Consider the following 18,189-nt stretch of genomic DNA (forward strand, 5'->3'; position numbering starts at 1 on the left):
GGCAAACCACGCCTACTTGTAAGTTGTAATCACTTAGATTCATAGTTAGTCATTTTTCACAATGTTATGAAATATCTCTCAACTTATTCAGTTTTTTCATTGTGTCCATTTCATAGTTTGCCAACCATGATGATAAGTTTCAAATCATGGCATTAGTGAAAAAAGAACTGTATCGAGTATGGCAATTTTTACCTATAGCCTAATTGTCTAAAAAGTTATAATTTAAAAATGTAAGGTGGAATAATTAGTCCTTTCTACAGTCTACTAGTTGTAACAATATAAGTGAAATTTAATAATTTTGAAAATATATAAAAAAACATCTGCCATTTCAATAAAACTATATAATCACTGTATAAATAACTAATTGTAAGTGCCACTGGTACTTAAAGATTCAATGAACTATAAAAAAAAAAAAATGAATGTTAATAGACAGACAGTGATTGACTGTGTCATCACTTTCAGTTTAAGAACTGCCTTGACCTCACGTTGCTGATTTTTTAAATTTCATTTCTAAAAATCAAGCAATCAAGTAACACTGCAATGAAAAATTAAGCAATTAAATCTAGACTAATTGTTTTTTTTTATTTCTTGGAATTTACCATTGTTTTTATTTTTAATTTAACAACGATAAAATCAAAAAATCAAGGAATCTATTTGGTTGTCGACAACTTTTGTATAAGGTAAGGCAGGAAAAATAAATTGTAGGTTTAAAATACTAATAGTTGTTTTTTTTTTTTTAGTAAATTTTGTTTTAAATAACAAGTATAAAAGTTGTTGATTTCTAATGACACAATACTAATAATACTAAAAAAAATATATAATCATTTTTATTTTACATTGCAAAATAAATATTTAATAATATACAAACAAAAACTTAATATATTTCCATAATATGATTTATTAGCTAAAAGTCCGATATGTATAAGTTAAAATCGTCTAACATGTTTTATGACAATACAAATAATAAATTAAAAAATAGTGATAATTAAAGGATAGTATCAAGCATGCATGTAATACTAAATAGATACTGAATTTGGCAAATGAAAAGCCCCATTGTAAAATTAAAATAGATAATGTGAACAATAGCACCAATGTATACTGTTTACAAGAATAATTCACTAAACATTTATATTCTTGTCTAATTTATTAAAGTGTTATAATTCACATAACAATAAAAAAAAAAGTTTACAAATACTTTATTTAATACAAAATAACATATAAATTGTCTTTTGTTCACTTTTGATAATTTCAGAAAAATAATAATAATATACAAACAAAACAAAAATAAAAAATATTAAAACCTAACATACTATAAAGAATTAATAAATATTTTTTTACATAAATTATCAGTACACAATATAATATTTGGAAATATAGCAATTCACTAGATTTACGAATGGAACATGAATACAATCTAGTCTAAACTAAAATATAATACATGTATTTATGGATGGAATGAGTAATTCTTTTTAAAACAAAGAAAATAAATTAATAAAAATAAATATTTCAAGGGAGTCAAATAAAATATAGAATATACAATTTTCGGGTAACAGATTCAATTTGATTATTATTTTACTATTTTGGCATTATTGGCACACATTGTATACAAATACATTATAATTACATTATTGTTTGCATATCTGAGCTGATATAACTAGGTGTAATAAATACATCATAAATAACTCACGATCATAGTCAGCCAAATTGTTACCCTTTGTTGACTAGTTATAACAATTTGTCAAATACTTGTTGTTTTTCAAATATCACTGAATAGTCAATCGTTTGACAATCGTCAGAAATTATTTATTTTAATGTCTCAACATTTATCGCTCACAGCATCAACATCTTGCTTTATGACATTGGCAAATACCTTATGGCTTTCTTATTGAGTCATACAATGCTATAAAATAAATTTAACATCAGGCAAAATTAATTTATGTCTAAATTAGAGAGTAAACTCAGTAAAAACAAATTATTAATTTCTAAATTTTAATAACAATTTAATATAGCTTAAAGGTGGCTTGTAATAATTAGCCGGGATCTAGATTTGTTTTTAGAAATAATAACTATTTTACCTTTTAGGGTTACTTTTTTCATTAATATTACTAATATACAATAATTAATATATACATATATGTATATAAACTTTTCATTTGTTATAGAATAGTATGATTATTTGTTATTCTCTGTTTGAATAAAAATTGTTGAATGTATATAAAATTATTTTTATTTTTATTTATACAAAATTCGGAGTTATTAAATTAAATTTTTTTGAAATTAATTAGTCAAGTAGTTAAATTAATTATTAATACATGAAAAAATAACATTTTATGTTTATTTTAGTTTTATTCTTTTAAGTAGTTTTATTTGTGTGAAATATTTTTTAATCATAGAGTATCCGATTTACAGAGAATAATCGAGAATAAATCATTAATGAGAGGGTAATAGAATCCTAGAAAAGGTAGAATCTATTATATTGTTTTTTAAGTTGCAGTTTTATAATTTAGGGTCTGAAAAGTAGACTGTGTTGCCCTAAAACAAATACAAATTTTTCGAAAATCTAATAATCTAAGATTAATAAACTTAATAATCTAAGATTAAAAATACAATAATTATTATAAAAATGAATAGTGTCCCCTGTTGATATTTACTTATTGTAATTTTTGTTGATATTTAATTTTTTTTGTCATATTGTATATAAGGAGATTACAGAAGACACGTAATTTTTAGAAATAGTAATAATTTTGTAGTTTTTTAGGGTGGGGGAAGGTTATAGTATTATAAACATAACATAATTAAATAGTTGAAAATTTCAATATCTTATTGTCAACTTAAAAGTTAGTAAATACATGTCACCATATTTTTAAAAAATCTACTTTACACATATATATTTATTAACATGTTTTATTGTCTATAAAATTATTTAAATAATTTTTACCATCTACAGTTTTTGCTTTGGTTTTTTTATAGTGATTTTATCATTTTCAGTTATAATAACTACTAATGACTTATGAAATCTCCAACTTCTCTAAACACCGAATCCTATGTACTAGCTTTTTAAATTAAATTAGAGAACTGGAGATTTGTTACATAATGTAATAATATATTTTTTTATTAAGAACTTTTTTTGTCACCACAACACATATTATAACAGTTAAAAATTAATATTAATAAACTATAGGATTTAAATGTGTCGAGACAGAGAAAGAAAAAATTAACAGAGATCAGACCACAAGAAATTATAGGCAGACATTTTAAGAAGGAACAGAGGTGTGGACTAAAAGTCATACAGTGAGATTGAAAAAATGGAAATAGGGAGAGGATTTTCGTGTTGAAATCTGTTAAGAGATAAATTACAATTTAAAAAATGTATAAATGTCACTACAACTAAGAGTGATACATACAAATGTTTAGATTATATTATAACAAGCATATTATATTGAGTCAAAATACCTTGGACATGGCGATTGTAAATATGGTCGTTTGTCAGATTTGTCCACAACAATATAATGAGGGTTAGAAAAAGACGCAGGTTTTGTTATGTTTACAAACCCAGAATACTTTACTAAAAAAATTATTTAAAAATAGTAACATAAGAAATCAATCAAAGTACACCGAAGAAACCAAAATGTTAAACAACAATCTATATATTATGTAAGCCAATTAAAAGTTAATAAACAGCACATTTGTTTAATGTATACGTCCAAATTAACTAACTTGGATTTTCAAGCATAGGCTTCAGTTCAAAATCGTCTTTGACTTCCGAGTGTTCTGATATTATCTGAGAATTATTCTCTGATGCTGGCGAACAATTTAAATAGGTCGGTGCAGTCAACATACTAAGGTAGTCTGTTGAATGTGAACCTTCGGTATTCATTCTCAAGTAAACTTCATTTAGGTTCATATAATGCTAAAATTAAAAAATAATTAATTTATAATAGGTACTCAAATATAATTTTTAACAAAAAAAAAAGTAATTTGTCAATGACTCACAGACTTTGTACTATCTTCTAACAAATTGCCAAGGCGTTCGGCTAATTCATCAAATGACGGTCTAGTCATGGGATTCATTTTCCAACAGTCCAACATTATGTTGTAGCTAAAAACATTATATTGGTAAATTAGTTAACCTCAATATCACTTCTAATTTAATAAAATAAAATGTTAATTTATACATGTCCGAGTTAGCATATTTGGGCTGTTCCATGCGGTAACCTTCGACTAGTTTATTAAAAAGTACTTCAAATTGTTGAATTTCTAATAAATAAAACAATGTAGTATTAATAAGAAATCAATACAATGTAGAGGATGGGGGAAATAAGATACATACTAGGATAAGGTGTTACAGCCAATGAAAATATTTCCCATAGTACGATGCCGAAAGCCCAAACATCGGATTGCGTAGAGAAAACTCTATCGCGGAGTGATTCAATAGCCATCCATTTTACTGGCAAAAGATCCTAAATTTACATAATAAATTTAAGTAGTTTTATTATTAGTAACATAAAAATGTAATTTTATACTTTGGCAGATTTTTTCTTGTAATTTTCTTCGTTGTACATTGTTTTTGCAAATCCGAAATCGCATATTTTCACAATATTGTCTTCGGCCAGCAAAACGTTCCTCGTTGCCAAATCACCATGTAGAATCTAAAGCAAAGAAAAAACTCGCTCAATAAATGAATAAAAAAAGATCAAATTAAAAAAAACAATGTTTTTAGGAACAGTAAATATTTTTTTTAGGATTGAAACAATTTTACAGTCAATGAAAACATAATTTATAAATTAATATTGTGCTTATTATATTATACAAATTATTTTCAAGGGTTCATTCTTTATTAAAAAAACTATTTTTACTTTTATTTAGGCAAATGTATTTTTTATTAGTTTATAATAATTAATTAAGGTAAAAATATGTTCTCTATAAATAACAAGTACACAGACCTATTATATTTTGTTAATTTGCAAATTTTATTGATAACAAAACAATTATTTACTATCCACTTTAAATTTTACACCACATTTGTGACATCATCATAATCATCAAGCTTAACGGGTCTTTAAGGCCTAATACTGCCATCATGAGATGATGGATTCTAGACAGATTCGCGAGATGGGTGGTCGAACCATTGCCGGAGAGGGGATGACAGTTCCTTTTTACCGGACAATTGCTTGCCTGGCAAACAGAGCACCCATGCCCAAGTGTTGAACCGGCGATAGAGAGCGCTAACACACTGTCAAATTACACTCAGCCACTCCTCCTCTCACGTGTTTGACATATTATAATTTAATGTTTTTAATTAAAATAAAAAAAGTTGTCAATCATTTGATGACAAAAATTGTGTTTACATTTGCTGCACCTTTGTAGAGTTATCCGATTTGCCATGTGTAAGTAATTAAAGTAATTAGTAATTGTAATTTTTGAATTTATACTATTAAAATAGAAAAAGATGTAGTCCACATTTTCATAAATACCTCTGCCTTAGCTAACATACATATGGTTTTATACTTAACATACTTTTCTACTAGCCAAATACTCCATTCCTCGGGATATTTGAAACGACCAACATATTAAATCATGCGTACAAGTAGGTTTTACGTTGAGATTTTTATAATCTCCTCGATAGTTTGAGCGCCATTCCGGTTCAACTTCATCTGGCACTAAATATCCATCGGAACCAATCTGTGTTCCGCTGTCTTCATATTTTTGTATAGAATTATTTTTTTGAGGAACATTAACATAATAGGGATTCCTAAACAGTTATTTGCATTATATAATTGTTTAATGACATTCATAGTACAGTATGTTTAATTTATAAATTTAGTTTTTACTTTGATATCATTTTCATGTCAAAGTCGAGGTAACCATCTGGTGTAATTTGATTGATAAAACAGTCTCTCTGTTTTAACAAGTAATCGTGTATGTTTCCAAAGCGACAATACTCAACAATTACCATTAACTCCCCTTAAAAATTAAAAAAAAACTATTATTATGAATAGTAAAAAGAAAAAAAACTATAAATGAGCCGTTGAGAACAAAAGTGGTGCAAGTCATATTTTCACATAATCTGAAGTAACACCAACAGGCGATAATTATTCAATCTTCAATCTATTGCTTGCAAAAGTGATGTGAGTCCTGCTTTGATTATTTCCGCTAAATGGCAAAGGAACTTATCCATTTTTTTAAAAATGTATACAGCATTTCTACTTATACAACCTTTCATAACTTACACCACTTTGACTTTGACAGCTCAAATATCAAAATGTAATACTTTTATTTATATTTCCAGTATAAGCTCCAAGCAAGTTGACTACGTTCAAGTGTTTTCCTAGATGGATCATAATTTTGAGTTCAGACGCCAAAGCTTTCACGTACGAAGGATCAGTATTCGGCTTGACCATTTTCACGGCAACTGTAGTACTAGTATTATCGTCGATAATGCCAATTGCTTCGGCTTTGTAGACGATACCAAATGCACCAGAACCTAGTTGCTTGCCTGATTCAATACAAGATTTAAAACATTTTTATGATGCATTTCAATACAATTAATTGTTAAATATTGATATGTACTAAACTGCTCACCTAATCTTATTTTATCTCTGGGAAACTCCCATCGTTTGTCATAAGGTAAAAGTTCCGCCTGCTCTTCGATACCCAGATCAGGGTTCCAACTTTCAACAGCACCATTTTCAAAATGTAACAACCCCGCAAGGGCTAATTCCCGTTTTAATTTCTACAACAATAATAAAAATTGAATTATTTTAATACATTGATATGGTTTTTTATTGAAAATTAGTGTAATGTCGTTATTACTCTTTCTTTTTTCAAATGTGTCGCAAAACAAATCATGAAAAAACCAACGAGTACAGCTAAAGCGGCACAAACTGCGATAAAGCCAAAATGTTCATGTTCTAGAGGTTTGTCTGGAAACAAAAATAAAAAAAAAGTTTTTAATGACATGATTCAGAAAATGTATATTGTCTTATTCATACTGTACCTATGAGAGTTAAAGTATTGGTTGATGTTACACTGCCTATTCTATTAGATGCATTACACATGTAAGCACCTTCGTCCTCGAGTGCCGTAAAACGTATTAACAGTGTTTGATTTTTGTCTAATAATATAACTCTGGATTCGTTTTTGTTTAAACGAATAGGACTACCATTCTGAAAACAAAAAAACAGATATTAAATAAATAATAAATAATATTAACATTAACCTGAAGTAAAGGTTAATATTAAAATGTTGGAAAGATTTTTTAAATTTATTTGCTGTTGGTTGAAATGTGCCGAGACCTTCAAAAATTGTCTAAACCCTTTTTATGAACAGGCCCAACATCAATTAATTACTACTTGCTATATTTTTTACTTATTATCTCACCTTGAACCATGTAATGGTAGGCAGTGGCATACCGATTACATAGCATTTCCATTGTACAGGGTTGCCAGTTTTTACTTTCCAATCGCTCGAATTCAAACTGGACGAATCATAGAATTTAGGAGCTTGTGCGCCTAAATATTATAAAAAATCAATGCTGTTTTTCCAAAAAAAAATTTCTTTTCAAATATTACTATACTTACGGTGTACTGAAACCCGAAACAATATCTGTACTACACTTACGTTGGCTAGTTCAGAAATCACGCATAAATACTCTCCATCAGCTACATTTGTTATATTTTTTATTGTCAAGTTTGAACGATATGAGTATTTAGTTTCGTTTTTCGTAATATATTGATCTATAAAAATAAATATATCTCAAACACATTATTTGTTAAAATACTTAAAAATCCGTTTTGTTTTTTATTTACATATTATAACATGTGGGATTTATTTTAGCTAGGTTTGTGATGCAATGATTTATTAGTTATTAAAATCTATAATTAGATTGGAGCGCAATTTCTCAAATTACTATTGTCATGAACACATTTCTTTCACGTTGGCACTCAATCTCTTTTTAACTTCGTTTTTTTTTTTTAATAATTCTTTTTACAATATTTTTTTAGCTTAATCATTTGAATAAAATGGTTAACGACTTACTTTTATTCAAGTTTATTGGTTTCATTATGTTATTAGGTGTTGTTCTATGAATCCATTCGATGTTTTTAGTATACATATATTTGGATGCACCACATTCAATCATAACATTGTCCCCTTCAACAATGGTCTTAGGTCCTTTGATTTCCAAACCTTTGTTAACATCTAAATAGTGTTGAAAACAAATAGTTAATTTAATAATAGTTTTTTTTAAACTTTCATTGATATGGGTAACAAATACTCAATGTGAAATGGCAATAAACACAAACAGCATACCTGTAACTAAAAATGTGGTATCGTGCTGAGTATTTCCAAAGTCATTTGAGGCATTGCATACTAAAATTCCAGTAGTAGTAGCTGTAATATTTACGACAGACATGAGAAAGGTCTCTGTGGTTGATGTTTCTCTATACATATTTCGCTACAATACACAATTTCATTAATTAAAAAAAAAAAAATCAACAAATAATACAATATTTCTAAAGAAACATACGGGCATTGGCATAAAAGAATCTTCACATTCAGGATAATTTGGACAATTTTTAAAACTCCATTCGACAGCAGGTAAAGGATATCCTGCTATGAGACACTCAACAACATAAATTTGACCGACTTCATAAAACATTGTGTTGTTGTTTATTTGCACGATTGGCTTATCTAAAAAATACATAATTATTTTTACAAAATTTAATGCAACTGATGTACTAAAACGTTTTTATTGTTTTTACCTTCGACCAAAAGAGTAACATTAATTCGCTTCTTGTGTGCGTCGTTATCTGCGATTAATTCATAAATACCAGAGTCTGATAGCTGTAAATCTTTTATGACTAGTTTGGACATGCTTTTATCGTTTTCGACATACATTTTGTCCGGGTTTAACCCGATTTCTTTACCTTCGGGATCTCTCCTAAAATGCACAAAATTGATAACTACAATAATTAGCTTACAAATAATTTTGGCTGTGATTGATATTAACCATATTAGAGTGGGTTTTGGATAGGCAGATACTTGAATTATCCACTGTACTCGTCGGAAACCAGCCCTACGGATAATTTGATAAACACCTCCTTGAACGGTTAAATCCAAATAAGTAACATCGGGAGCTAAAAACCAAAAATATTTTAGTTAGCATACAAATTAAATGTAAAACCATAAATCAATCAATGTATTAATACACAAAAATGTTTAGAACAAATTTAATCTACTTACTAAATGCCTTTAGAGTATATGTAGCACTGTTTTTGTTGCCAGAGTGAACGGTAACTTCACAGACATATTTTCCATCATCTTCAGTAGTGACATTTTTTATAGTGAGTAATGTGCTGCCGACACTTTTGCTAACACCTTGCTTGACACCACTAAAAAACTTTTCTTTGCCAATTATCACGTGCCCATTCTGAAGGGCGAATAAAGATAAATTATTAATAGTGGGAAAATAAACAACTAAATTAAAAATCATAAGAATTTCAAATCAAACCTCTATTTTTTTCGCATCGGGAACTTTCCAATGTAGTGTAAATGAAATCCCAATATCCATATTTATTGAGCAATTTAAGTGTAAATCTTCACCCACAATTAAATGTTCAGAATGGGCACTGCTACTATTTATAAATGGCATAGCTACTTTTTCTACTTTAGCTGAAAAATGTAATTAATTAATTGATTTTTTAAGTTTGACTAATTGTATTATTCAAATTTAATAATGCAAATTTAGTGCTATAAGCTTTAAATGTTGTATGAAAACATGCTATTTAAATTTATTAATTAAATTATGATGATGATGATGTTGAGAATGAGAATGTGATTAACTAACAATTTACAATGTAATAAAATTGCAAACAAATATTACAATTATTAAATTGTGTTAAATTTTTATGAAATAAAATAAATGGATGCAATAAAATGAATGTCTAATATTTTTGGCAAAGTGGTATAAGGCCCCAAACTTAGTACTGGAAATACTGTGTTCGACTCTCGCAGCAGATATTTGACAAAAAAATATTTAATAATAAAATAACTATTTTAATTTAATTATAAGAACTCGATTTTGAAACACAAATAAAATAATTAGTAAAATAAAATCATAATATAATACAAATATATTGCAAATATTGACGTAATAAAAACAAAACCGACACAAAAACTTTATAAACCCGATCACCACAACTGACATAATTTATAACAAAACCAACTCACGATTAATGGACACGGTTAGAGTTCGTGTTTCATTTATAGTGTTTCTTTGTGCTTCGCAAGTATATTCCCCAGAATCTCGAACAGATGGCGACCTAAGGGTATACCCTATTTTTTGATCGTAAATTAAATTCGTACTTATCTCAATCTGAAATATAAATGTACATTACACTAAAGTAACACAGCAATATATACAAACATATTTTCACTATTTATTTAAGCAAACTTTACAACTATTAATAGTTATTATTAATGAGAATGGAGTGTTAACAAAATATAAATTTAACAATAAAACTAAACTTGAACATGGGTATAAAAAAGATGGAAAGAAAAAGTTAATATAGAAAAAACTTAAACATTCAATACAGTCAATATTTAAAAAATATCTGCTTAGACAACTAAGAATCCAACCTGTTTTTAATTTTTTTTAAATGAGGTAGAAGTTATTGATTATTTTACTGGTCAGAGCTCGTGACTCGTTATAATATGTTAATTTCTAACTGTATCATTAAATTTGAATTTTATGACCAAGTTTGTTTTTCTTGTTAAATACTATTTATTACACACTGAGCACCGATAAAAAAATACTTTTTCAGTATTTATCTTGACCCATGCCCAAAGTACCCATTTTTGAAAGTGTTGGAAACTAAGGTCATCAAGTAATCAAAATTATTTTTTGTACAGAAAATACACATTAAAACAAACATTCTGACCTCATGGTTTTTAATTTACATAATTTTTTTAGTAAGTTATGTCAATTGAAAAAAAGTATTATTGACTACCAACAATTGCACCTACAAAATACACAATAATAAGTACTTTGGGAAGGGTTCGAGATAAATATTAGAATAGTAGTTTTTTAATGGTGTATAGTATAAAATTCAAATGAATTAAGATTTGGTGTGGACTGTGGAATAAACCCCATTAAATATGTATATACGTGACCGTCCATGGAAAAGGTATCTTATCTTCCATTTTTAAAAATTGGGATTTTCGCATTTTGTTATAGTCGATTAGCTGCTAATTACAATGGTGTCTCGATCACATTGATATCTCGATCCGTTCAAAATTTATGAAGTTTTCAAGTTGGAACTCCTAATAAATTAGTTAGTTAGTAAAAAGTTAGTTTTGGCTCTCCTGAACAATTTGCTCCGGGAAGATGAGGTACCTTTTTCCATGGACACATAATGTTGATAATAGTAGTATGTAATATTATCTACATTTTATTGTACTTTGAACAAACTTTGTCAACTTACCCTCTAGTTGCACCCCTATTATTATTAAAAACTAAATAATGTGTACATATATGATTTGTAAAAGAATTAAAAATGTAAAGCCAATCAAGCAACAAAGCAAATAAAATAAAGCAAGGGCACACTTTTAATACATATTAGTACAACATCCAAATTCCCTTACACATAATATTAAGCTGGTAGGATGCGAAAGATTCTCTGCCTTTGAGCTCGCCGCGACATTGGTAGAACCCACCACTAAGTACTGTCACGGAATAAAGTAAATATCCGTACTTGATATCGTAATGTACCTCCATGCCGTTATACACATCACCGGACAACAACTAGATTATTTTAGTTTTTTTTTATTTAGATTAAATTGACAAATCACATAATATTATTATGTTAGTAAATTTCATAATTTATAGCTATATAATATATGGTTAAATAAAATTAAAAAAGTATATTTTGTAAAAAATTGCAAGCAAGAATAATAATACCGTTGTGTTACATTTAAAAAGTAAAACATTACAACTAAATAGTTTTAAACACTTCTCTACACTATTTAAAGAAAAAGTAAATAACCTATATGCTATAATTAAAAATATATAATAGTAATTATATAATTAATTATAAATTTTGTAAAAAATATTCTCTTAATTATTAATTTAAATAATAGTAGTTAAAATAAGCGTATACGATTGTTAATACTGTTTTGGAGAAATATTGTAATCCAAATATTATATTAAAATAAAAACAACGGTTTTATATATATATATATATATTATATCAAACTGATTCTAAAACAAGTATCTAAATATTGGAGCTTCTGAAGAACAATGACCTCACTGAAAAATTCAATTTTTACAGAATAGTGAATTGAAAAAATACCTTTTTTAACAATTTTAATGTACAAATAAAATCCGGATAATTCTGACAGATTAATTAGTAATTCTTAGCAATCTTTATTATTGAATTTATAAATTTATTGATCCTACTCCAAAACCGCAAAAAAATCCATTTTTAAAAACCTTATATTTAGATCGTTGTTTTTCGGAAGCTGCAATATGTAATTATTGATCGATATATTTATTTTAGTCTCTAAGTCTATACGAGAGAGAAAACAATAATTATATACCTCTTCTTCGTCTTTGGTCAACGTTACTTTAACATCTGGTGCTGTTGGTCGACATGGTATGATGACATTACCAAATTCGTCTTGTGATAATACTACTAAATCCTCCGGAACGGCTAATAAATGTGATTCGTCTAAAACAAATATCTAGTTAATTTAATGGAAATCTTAAACTATTTATTAAAACAACATTTCGCTTTAGATAAAAAATATTTTTTTTTTGTCAAGTATCATTTGAAAAATAGTAATTTAATTATTATGTATAGTATTACGTTGAATATATAAGTATATTTTTGCAGAATTTCCTTCCTCGGCTTCTAAATCTACAGATACCGGATCACAGTAGTAGTATCCCGTGTCTAAGTAACTGGCTCTGCTTAACGATAATAAAGAAATATAGCTATCATTTTCCAAGCCTTGTGAAATAGATATTGAGGAACTCTACAAAATCGAAACAAATGATATGTAGTTTACCAAGATGTTCATTACTCTAATTTTAATTTATTTATTTACCACATCAACATTTAAATTTGGGTCATACTGAGAATGGTTCCATTTGACAGGCACGTCACCTATACATTTTAATGTGAGATCAGCTCCTGATGTCAGGGTAAGCTCAGGAACATCTGGCCATATGTGGATATCTAAACAATAAAAATAAAAATTATTATCTCATCAAAATATACATTAATAATAAAAACATAAGAACACCGTTATTTAAATTGTTATCTTTGTGAAATTATTTCATTACAATTGACATAATGTGTGTTTTATAGCAGTCACTAATTTGTAGAAGGCCACAAATTAATGATCAATTAAAACCAACTCGTTTCAAATGCACAATATATTTCACAAAATGTGTGGAGGAAAATCTGTAAAGGTTGTATTTTTAAAAATGTGAAACGTTTTTAATTTTATCGTTTTCATTTTTGTTACCGTTTTTTTTCATTTAACCTTTTAAAACATGTTTAAAGGTTAAGGTTTCGTTTGACTTATTGGTACTTCTGTATTATATGAACCCGCCTCTCTATTTTTTTTTTTTAAATATCAGAGGTTAAGGCAATTAAATAAAATTATATGTTTTCAGAGTAGATGGAAGTATACTTAATAGGACATTAACAAAAGTTTAAAAATTTACAAACTTTGTGATGTTCAAAAGTCTGCGAGGTCGGCGATTAATACTTCAAACGCATCGCTGCAGTTCTCGGTTACCGCCAAGCGCTAATTACTGCTCATTTTTTTTACTTTTTTAACTTATACTTTAATTTAAACTAAACTTAACTTTAAACCTGTGATATCATCCTAGATTGTAGCTTGTAAGCCTAGGATATTTTTAGTTTAGCGGAAGGGGGACAAGTAATCACTTCATTAGGGACTTTATTAATGTGTAGTGTGATTTATTTTATCTAATTACCCTCCAATATGAAAAAATAGGGGGGAAACACTAATTAGAGAAAACAAAGGTGTCCTTGATTTTTATCTTTAAAAGCATTTTTAACAAAAGCTTCTTTCAGTTTTCCAAGCTTTAGCATAAGTGTGTTTTCAAAGGATTAGGTTTTAGCTGGATCCTTGGCATTTCTCTATCATCATTTCAGAACTTTCAAGTTTCTAGTAGAGCAGAAAAGGTATAGAGTATTTGGGATGGTTAAACTAAAATATACATATAAATAATTATTTTATAAATTAATAACATTAAGGATAAGTGGTATTTTCAAAAACCTAGATAGTTCATTTTTCATAACACTGCAAGTTAAATAAAAATTTTAACAAGTTAAATCACACTAATTCAGTATTTATATGAAGGTTAGAGTTCATCAATTCCACACCTTCCCTAAAATTTAAAAAAGCTCTAATAAAAATACATTTTTAAATTATATATAAGTTAGTGAAAAGACATCACATTTTTTTTTAAAGCTTATTCAAATTGAAATGTAAAAAATTTACACTTTTGACTATAATTAGTGTTTAATTTTAGTAAATAGTTAAAATATAGAATCACATACTATCAATAACACAAATTCGATTTTTTTAAAATTTATTTTAGTTTCTTGGCTTTAGGCCATTGACAGTTGAAAATAAATTAAAAATTAAATATTTACATATTGTTTATAACTTAATCAAGTATAACATAAATGATAATAAACATTTTGTTTTTATTATATTATGCTAATAAGATTTAATTCTTAAAAATGAAAACATATATTATTTAATGCTGAAATCGAGAGATACATTCAAAATAGAACCAGAAATTTACATTGTCAATTAAAAGTATACATTTGCATTTTATTTTGATTTTTTCAAATCTTAGGAGTTCATATAACTTTATTTAGTTTTTTTTGTCAACACAATGATTATAATTATGGGTTTTATATTATACACTATTCCCCAGAAGTGCTATGGATAAAGTCTATATCACAGAGATAAAAAAAACATTTATAAAAATGACATTGCGTTATCTTATCAGAATAACACATGTAGGCGTTAATTATTTTTAAGGCGTCCGGAACTAGTGTCTTTTTTTTGCTCTACTACATACATTGTGGAAAAAAAAATACTTACTTTTAAAATATGTCCAAAATTTGATAATTTAAAATGTTTATTATTATTTTCCTTTTTTTAATATCAACATATTATTTATATTATGTATTTTTTATACTGTTAAGTTATAATAGTGCTTATACTGATGGATACATAATTACTTATATATATATTGTTGTGTATTATAATTATTAATTTACCTTTACGTAAGCTGGCTTATATAAGCAAGAGCTGTCAAGGTGTGTTTCACCTTAGAATCATACTCTATACCATTAGTACCAAGTTTGGTGCATTATCCACTGCGCTGAAGTTATTTTAAAAAAAAAACATCGTCAGGAGTGCATTAATACTATTTAAAAACTATATTATTATTAAGCTATAAAATTCTATAAACAAATATACATATATACGATATACCCAACGCAATTCTTCTACCAATAATTTATTTTTAAAAATGCATCTTCAGTATAGAATAACATTCAATTTTCAGCAAAATGAAATTATACTAATAATTAACTAAAAAAAAACCACTGTGAAAAATTCTTAAATTTCTTTAAAATATGATATAAATATGAACATTTAGTGTTGCAACTTGCAGTAGTCTAGTAACTTCATAATTCCTTGTTCATTTTCTAAATTTTTCTCTTGTTTCATTTTGAATATTTTTAAAGGAAGATTAGGTTATCAAACCATTGCACACATTTGTTTTTAAAAGTCTAGACAAGATAAATTGTAATGTTTAAAAAAACCTGCTACTTTATCATATAATTTAACTTAAATTCTGACTAAAGCTGTATTAGCCTAGTAGTTAATGCTTGAAATCCTTAGTAGTAAAATACTAGCTAATAATTAAAATGTATAGACATTTTTTATTACAAACATACTGTTATTTAAAAGATGCAAAATAAGTTGAATGTAAATTAAATGACAAATCAATAGGATATTGTACGAAGGATATTAGATATATCCTATAGAGCAGCGGTTCCCAACCTTTTTGAGACTATTACCCATAAATCAGGTTAGATATTAACAAATACTCCTCCCTCCCAAAAAAAAGGGGGGTAATTACTAATTACCCCCAGGTTAGGAACCGCTGGACTAACTGATAGTTAAAACCATTAAATTAAATATTAATTAAAAAATAGTTTAGTCTTTACCCCTCAAAAAATTGTGTTTTACCCCTTGGGGGGTAATAATTACCCCCAGGTTGGAAACCACTACTATAGAGTAGCCTTTTGGATTATTTTGAATGTCTTAGTCATTTGAAACTACTAATAACAATAGATAGAAATGCTAATAAATTTACAAACGATAAATGGGTAATTATGGTTATCAAAACAAATAATTCTTTAGCAACTTATTTACAAAGTTCATAAGGTCAATTGGTTTATAAAGTATTAATACTGTAAAAGGTACAATCAACTATAAATTCTTAAGTACAATTAAACTAAATTATTGATTGGACACTGGAGTTAATGAACATAGTATAACTATGTTTCTCATGTATGAATTGTATTAAATACATGTACATAGGTACTTATATTATATAACATAAAATGTTATAATAGTTTTAATACCTAGAACTACATTATTGGCTAAGATTATTGAATAATAATATGACAGAAATTATGTGGATAAAATAACCTAATTGGTAGGCAAGTATAATAAAAATACCTGTACCTATTATAAAAGTGATCATGCATAAAATAAGAAACAATATAAAAGAATGGTTCAGTATGTATACCTATAGACTTGAATAAAGGTAGACACTCACTTACTATCAACCTATTAATAAGAAATTGAAACCTCTTTAATTTCTTATTAAGTGGTCATATTTGAACAATGTAAGAAACTAACAAACCACTAACATCAATAGTCAATTGACTTCCAATATAATATATTAAAATTACTCAACAAATATATCTTTCTGATTTTTGAAAATATTTTAATATTATATTATAAACTTTTAGAACTGGAATACTGTATTTTGCAATTTTCTTCTTTTAAAAGTCAATTAAAGAAAAATGCAATTGATTATTTGAAACATCTTATATACAAAACCAATAGGTAACTTTAATCTTTATACCTTATAATACAATTAAATGTCGAGTTTTTTCCTTCTTATAAGTAATCAATAAAATATATATCGTTAATCGTGGAACTTTACAATAATTGTCAGTTTTTTTACAAGGATCAAGCGCCAACAAGTTTACCTTGATGAATTCGCTTTTGGTCTTGGAATTTCGCCATTGAAGAATTATGGAAAATGGACAGTACCTATACATAATAATTTGTCGGTTGTTTTAAGACTACATTGTATGATATTTTTTTACTAGAAAATTATATCGAAAAGTGGTAAGTACACACACCGGCCGAAAGACTTATAACCAAAATAAAACAAACTCGTAATGGGTAAAAATCTTTAAACTTGGCGTGTACTTCCCATGAGTAATCGGCGAAGGCGAGGACGGGTGTAATGTGTACAGGTTTAATAACTGTACACCGTTGCATAATAACAATTGTAGGTACCTTGTAGTTGTAGTAGTAATGACTCACTTGTTGCTAGGGCCGCCCGACCTAGGAGGGCGACGAAAAAACCCCAGTAGAAGAAAAGTGGCATTTTGCACAGGCGAAGGGCGATTACATTTTATTCGGAAACCTCATCTAACCTAACCGTGTGAAGACTTTAATGCGAGGCGAGTAATCCAACAGGCAGCACGTGACAGACAGAGGTAGTTCCCGAATACATTTTCGGTGTTGATTTTGCCCAAAAACGGTCGGACAACAGTGACTCACATCAACAGGTAGAGCAAATACGTACACACACGTCAACCGCACAAGGACACAACGGTAACAACAGACAACCGATGTCGAGTCGACTCGACTGCAGACTGAATAGCGAATACTGATAAAACGATAGGAATTTCATTTTCACCGCGACTTTGACGAGGTGTACCAACATGACGCACTACCGACCGTCACGTTTGTCACGCGCGCGTTAACAAACATTATTATTAAATATTAAAGTACAATAATATTACATACAATCCCGAATCC

General features: G+C 27.7%; 1 protein-coding gene across 4 annotated transcripts; it reads right to left on the reverse strand.

The window, feature by feature from the left end:
• Nucleotides 1-1,179: 1,179 nt before the first annotated feature.
• LOC126833600 (vascular endothelial growth factor receptor 1) lies at nt 1,180-18,016 on the reverse strand. 4 transcript variants are annotated; one of them, XM_050565026.1, is made up of 27 exons: nt 17,689-18,016; nt 13,108-13,238; nt 12,867-13,035; nt 12,598-12,728; nt 10,231-10,375; nt 9,512-9,672; nt 9,244-9,430; nt 9,011-9,137; nt 8,763-8,941; nt 8,528-8,691; nt 8,311-8,455; nt 8,038-8,199; nt 7,581-7,736; nt 7,381-7,511; nt 6,998-7,166; nt 6,814-6,923; nt 6,583-6,733; nt 6,272-6,496; nt 5,832-5,964; nt 5,518-5,752; nt 4,524-4,649; nt 4,331-4,460; nt 4,176-4,257; nt 3,994-4,099; nt 3,718-3,910; nt 3,454-3,565; nt 1,180-1,900 (listed from the first exon to the last, which is right to left on the reverse strand). In XM_050565026.1, the coding sequence occupies exons 1-27, from the start codon at nt 17,750-17,752 to the stop codon at nt 1,891-1,893; spliced, it is 3,834 nt and encodes a 1,277-aa protein (XP_050420983.1). In that variant the 5' UTR covers nt 17,753-18,016; the 3' UTR covers nt 1,180-1,890. The 4 variants fall into 4 exon arrangements, with proteins under 4 accessions (XP_050420983.1, XP_050420982.1, XP_050420984.1 ...); XM_050565025.1 differs by lacking the exon at nt 10,231-10,375 and adding an exon at nt 11,644-11,803; XM_050565027.1 differs by lacking the exons at nt 3,454-3,565; nt 10,231-10,375 and adding an exon at nt 11,644-11,803.
• Between the last annotated feature and the right edge of the window lie 173 nt (nt 18,017-18,189).

Source organism: Adelges cooleyi, unplaced genomic scaffold, assembly GCF_023614345.1.
Source record: "Adelges cooleyi isolate 19-005CV unplaced genomic scaffold, UGA_ACOO_1.1 ACOO_flye_CR_arks_rails_tigmint_CR_PRNA_2, whole genome shotgun sequence".
Lineage (NCBI taxonomy): Eukaryota > Metazoa > Arthropoda > Insecta > Hemiptera > Adelgidae > Adelges > Adelges cooleyi.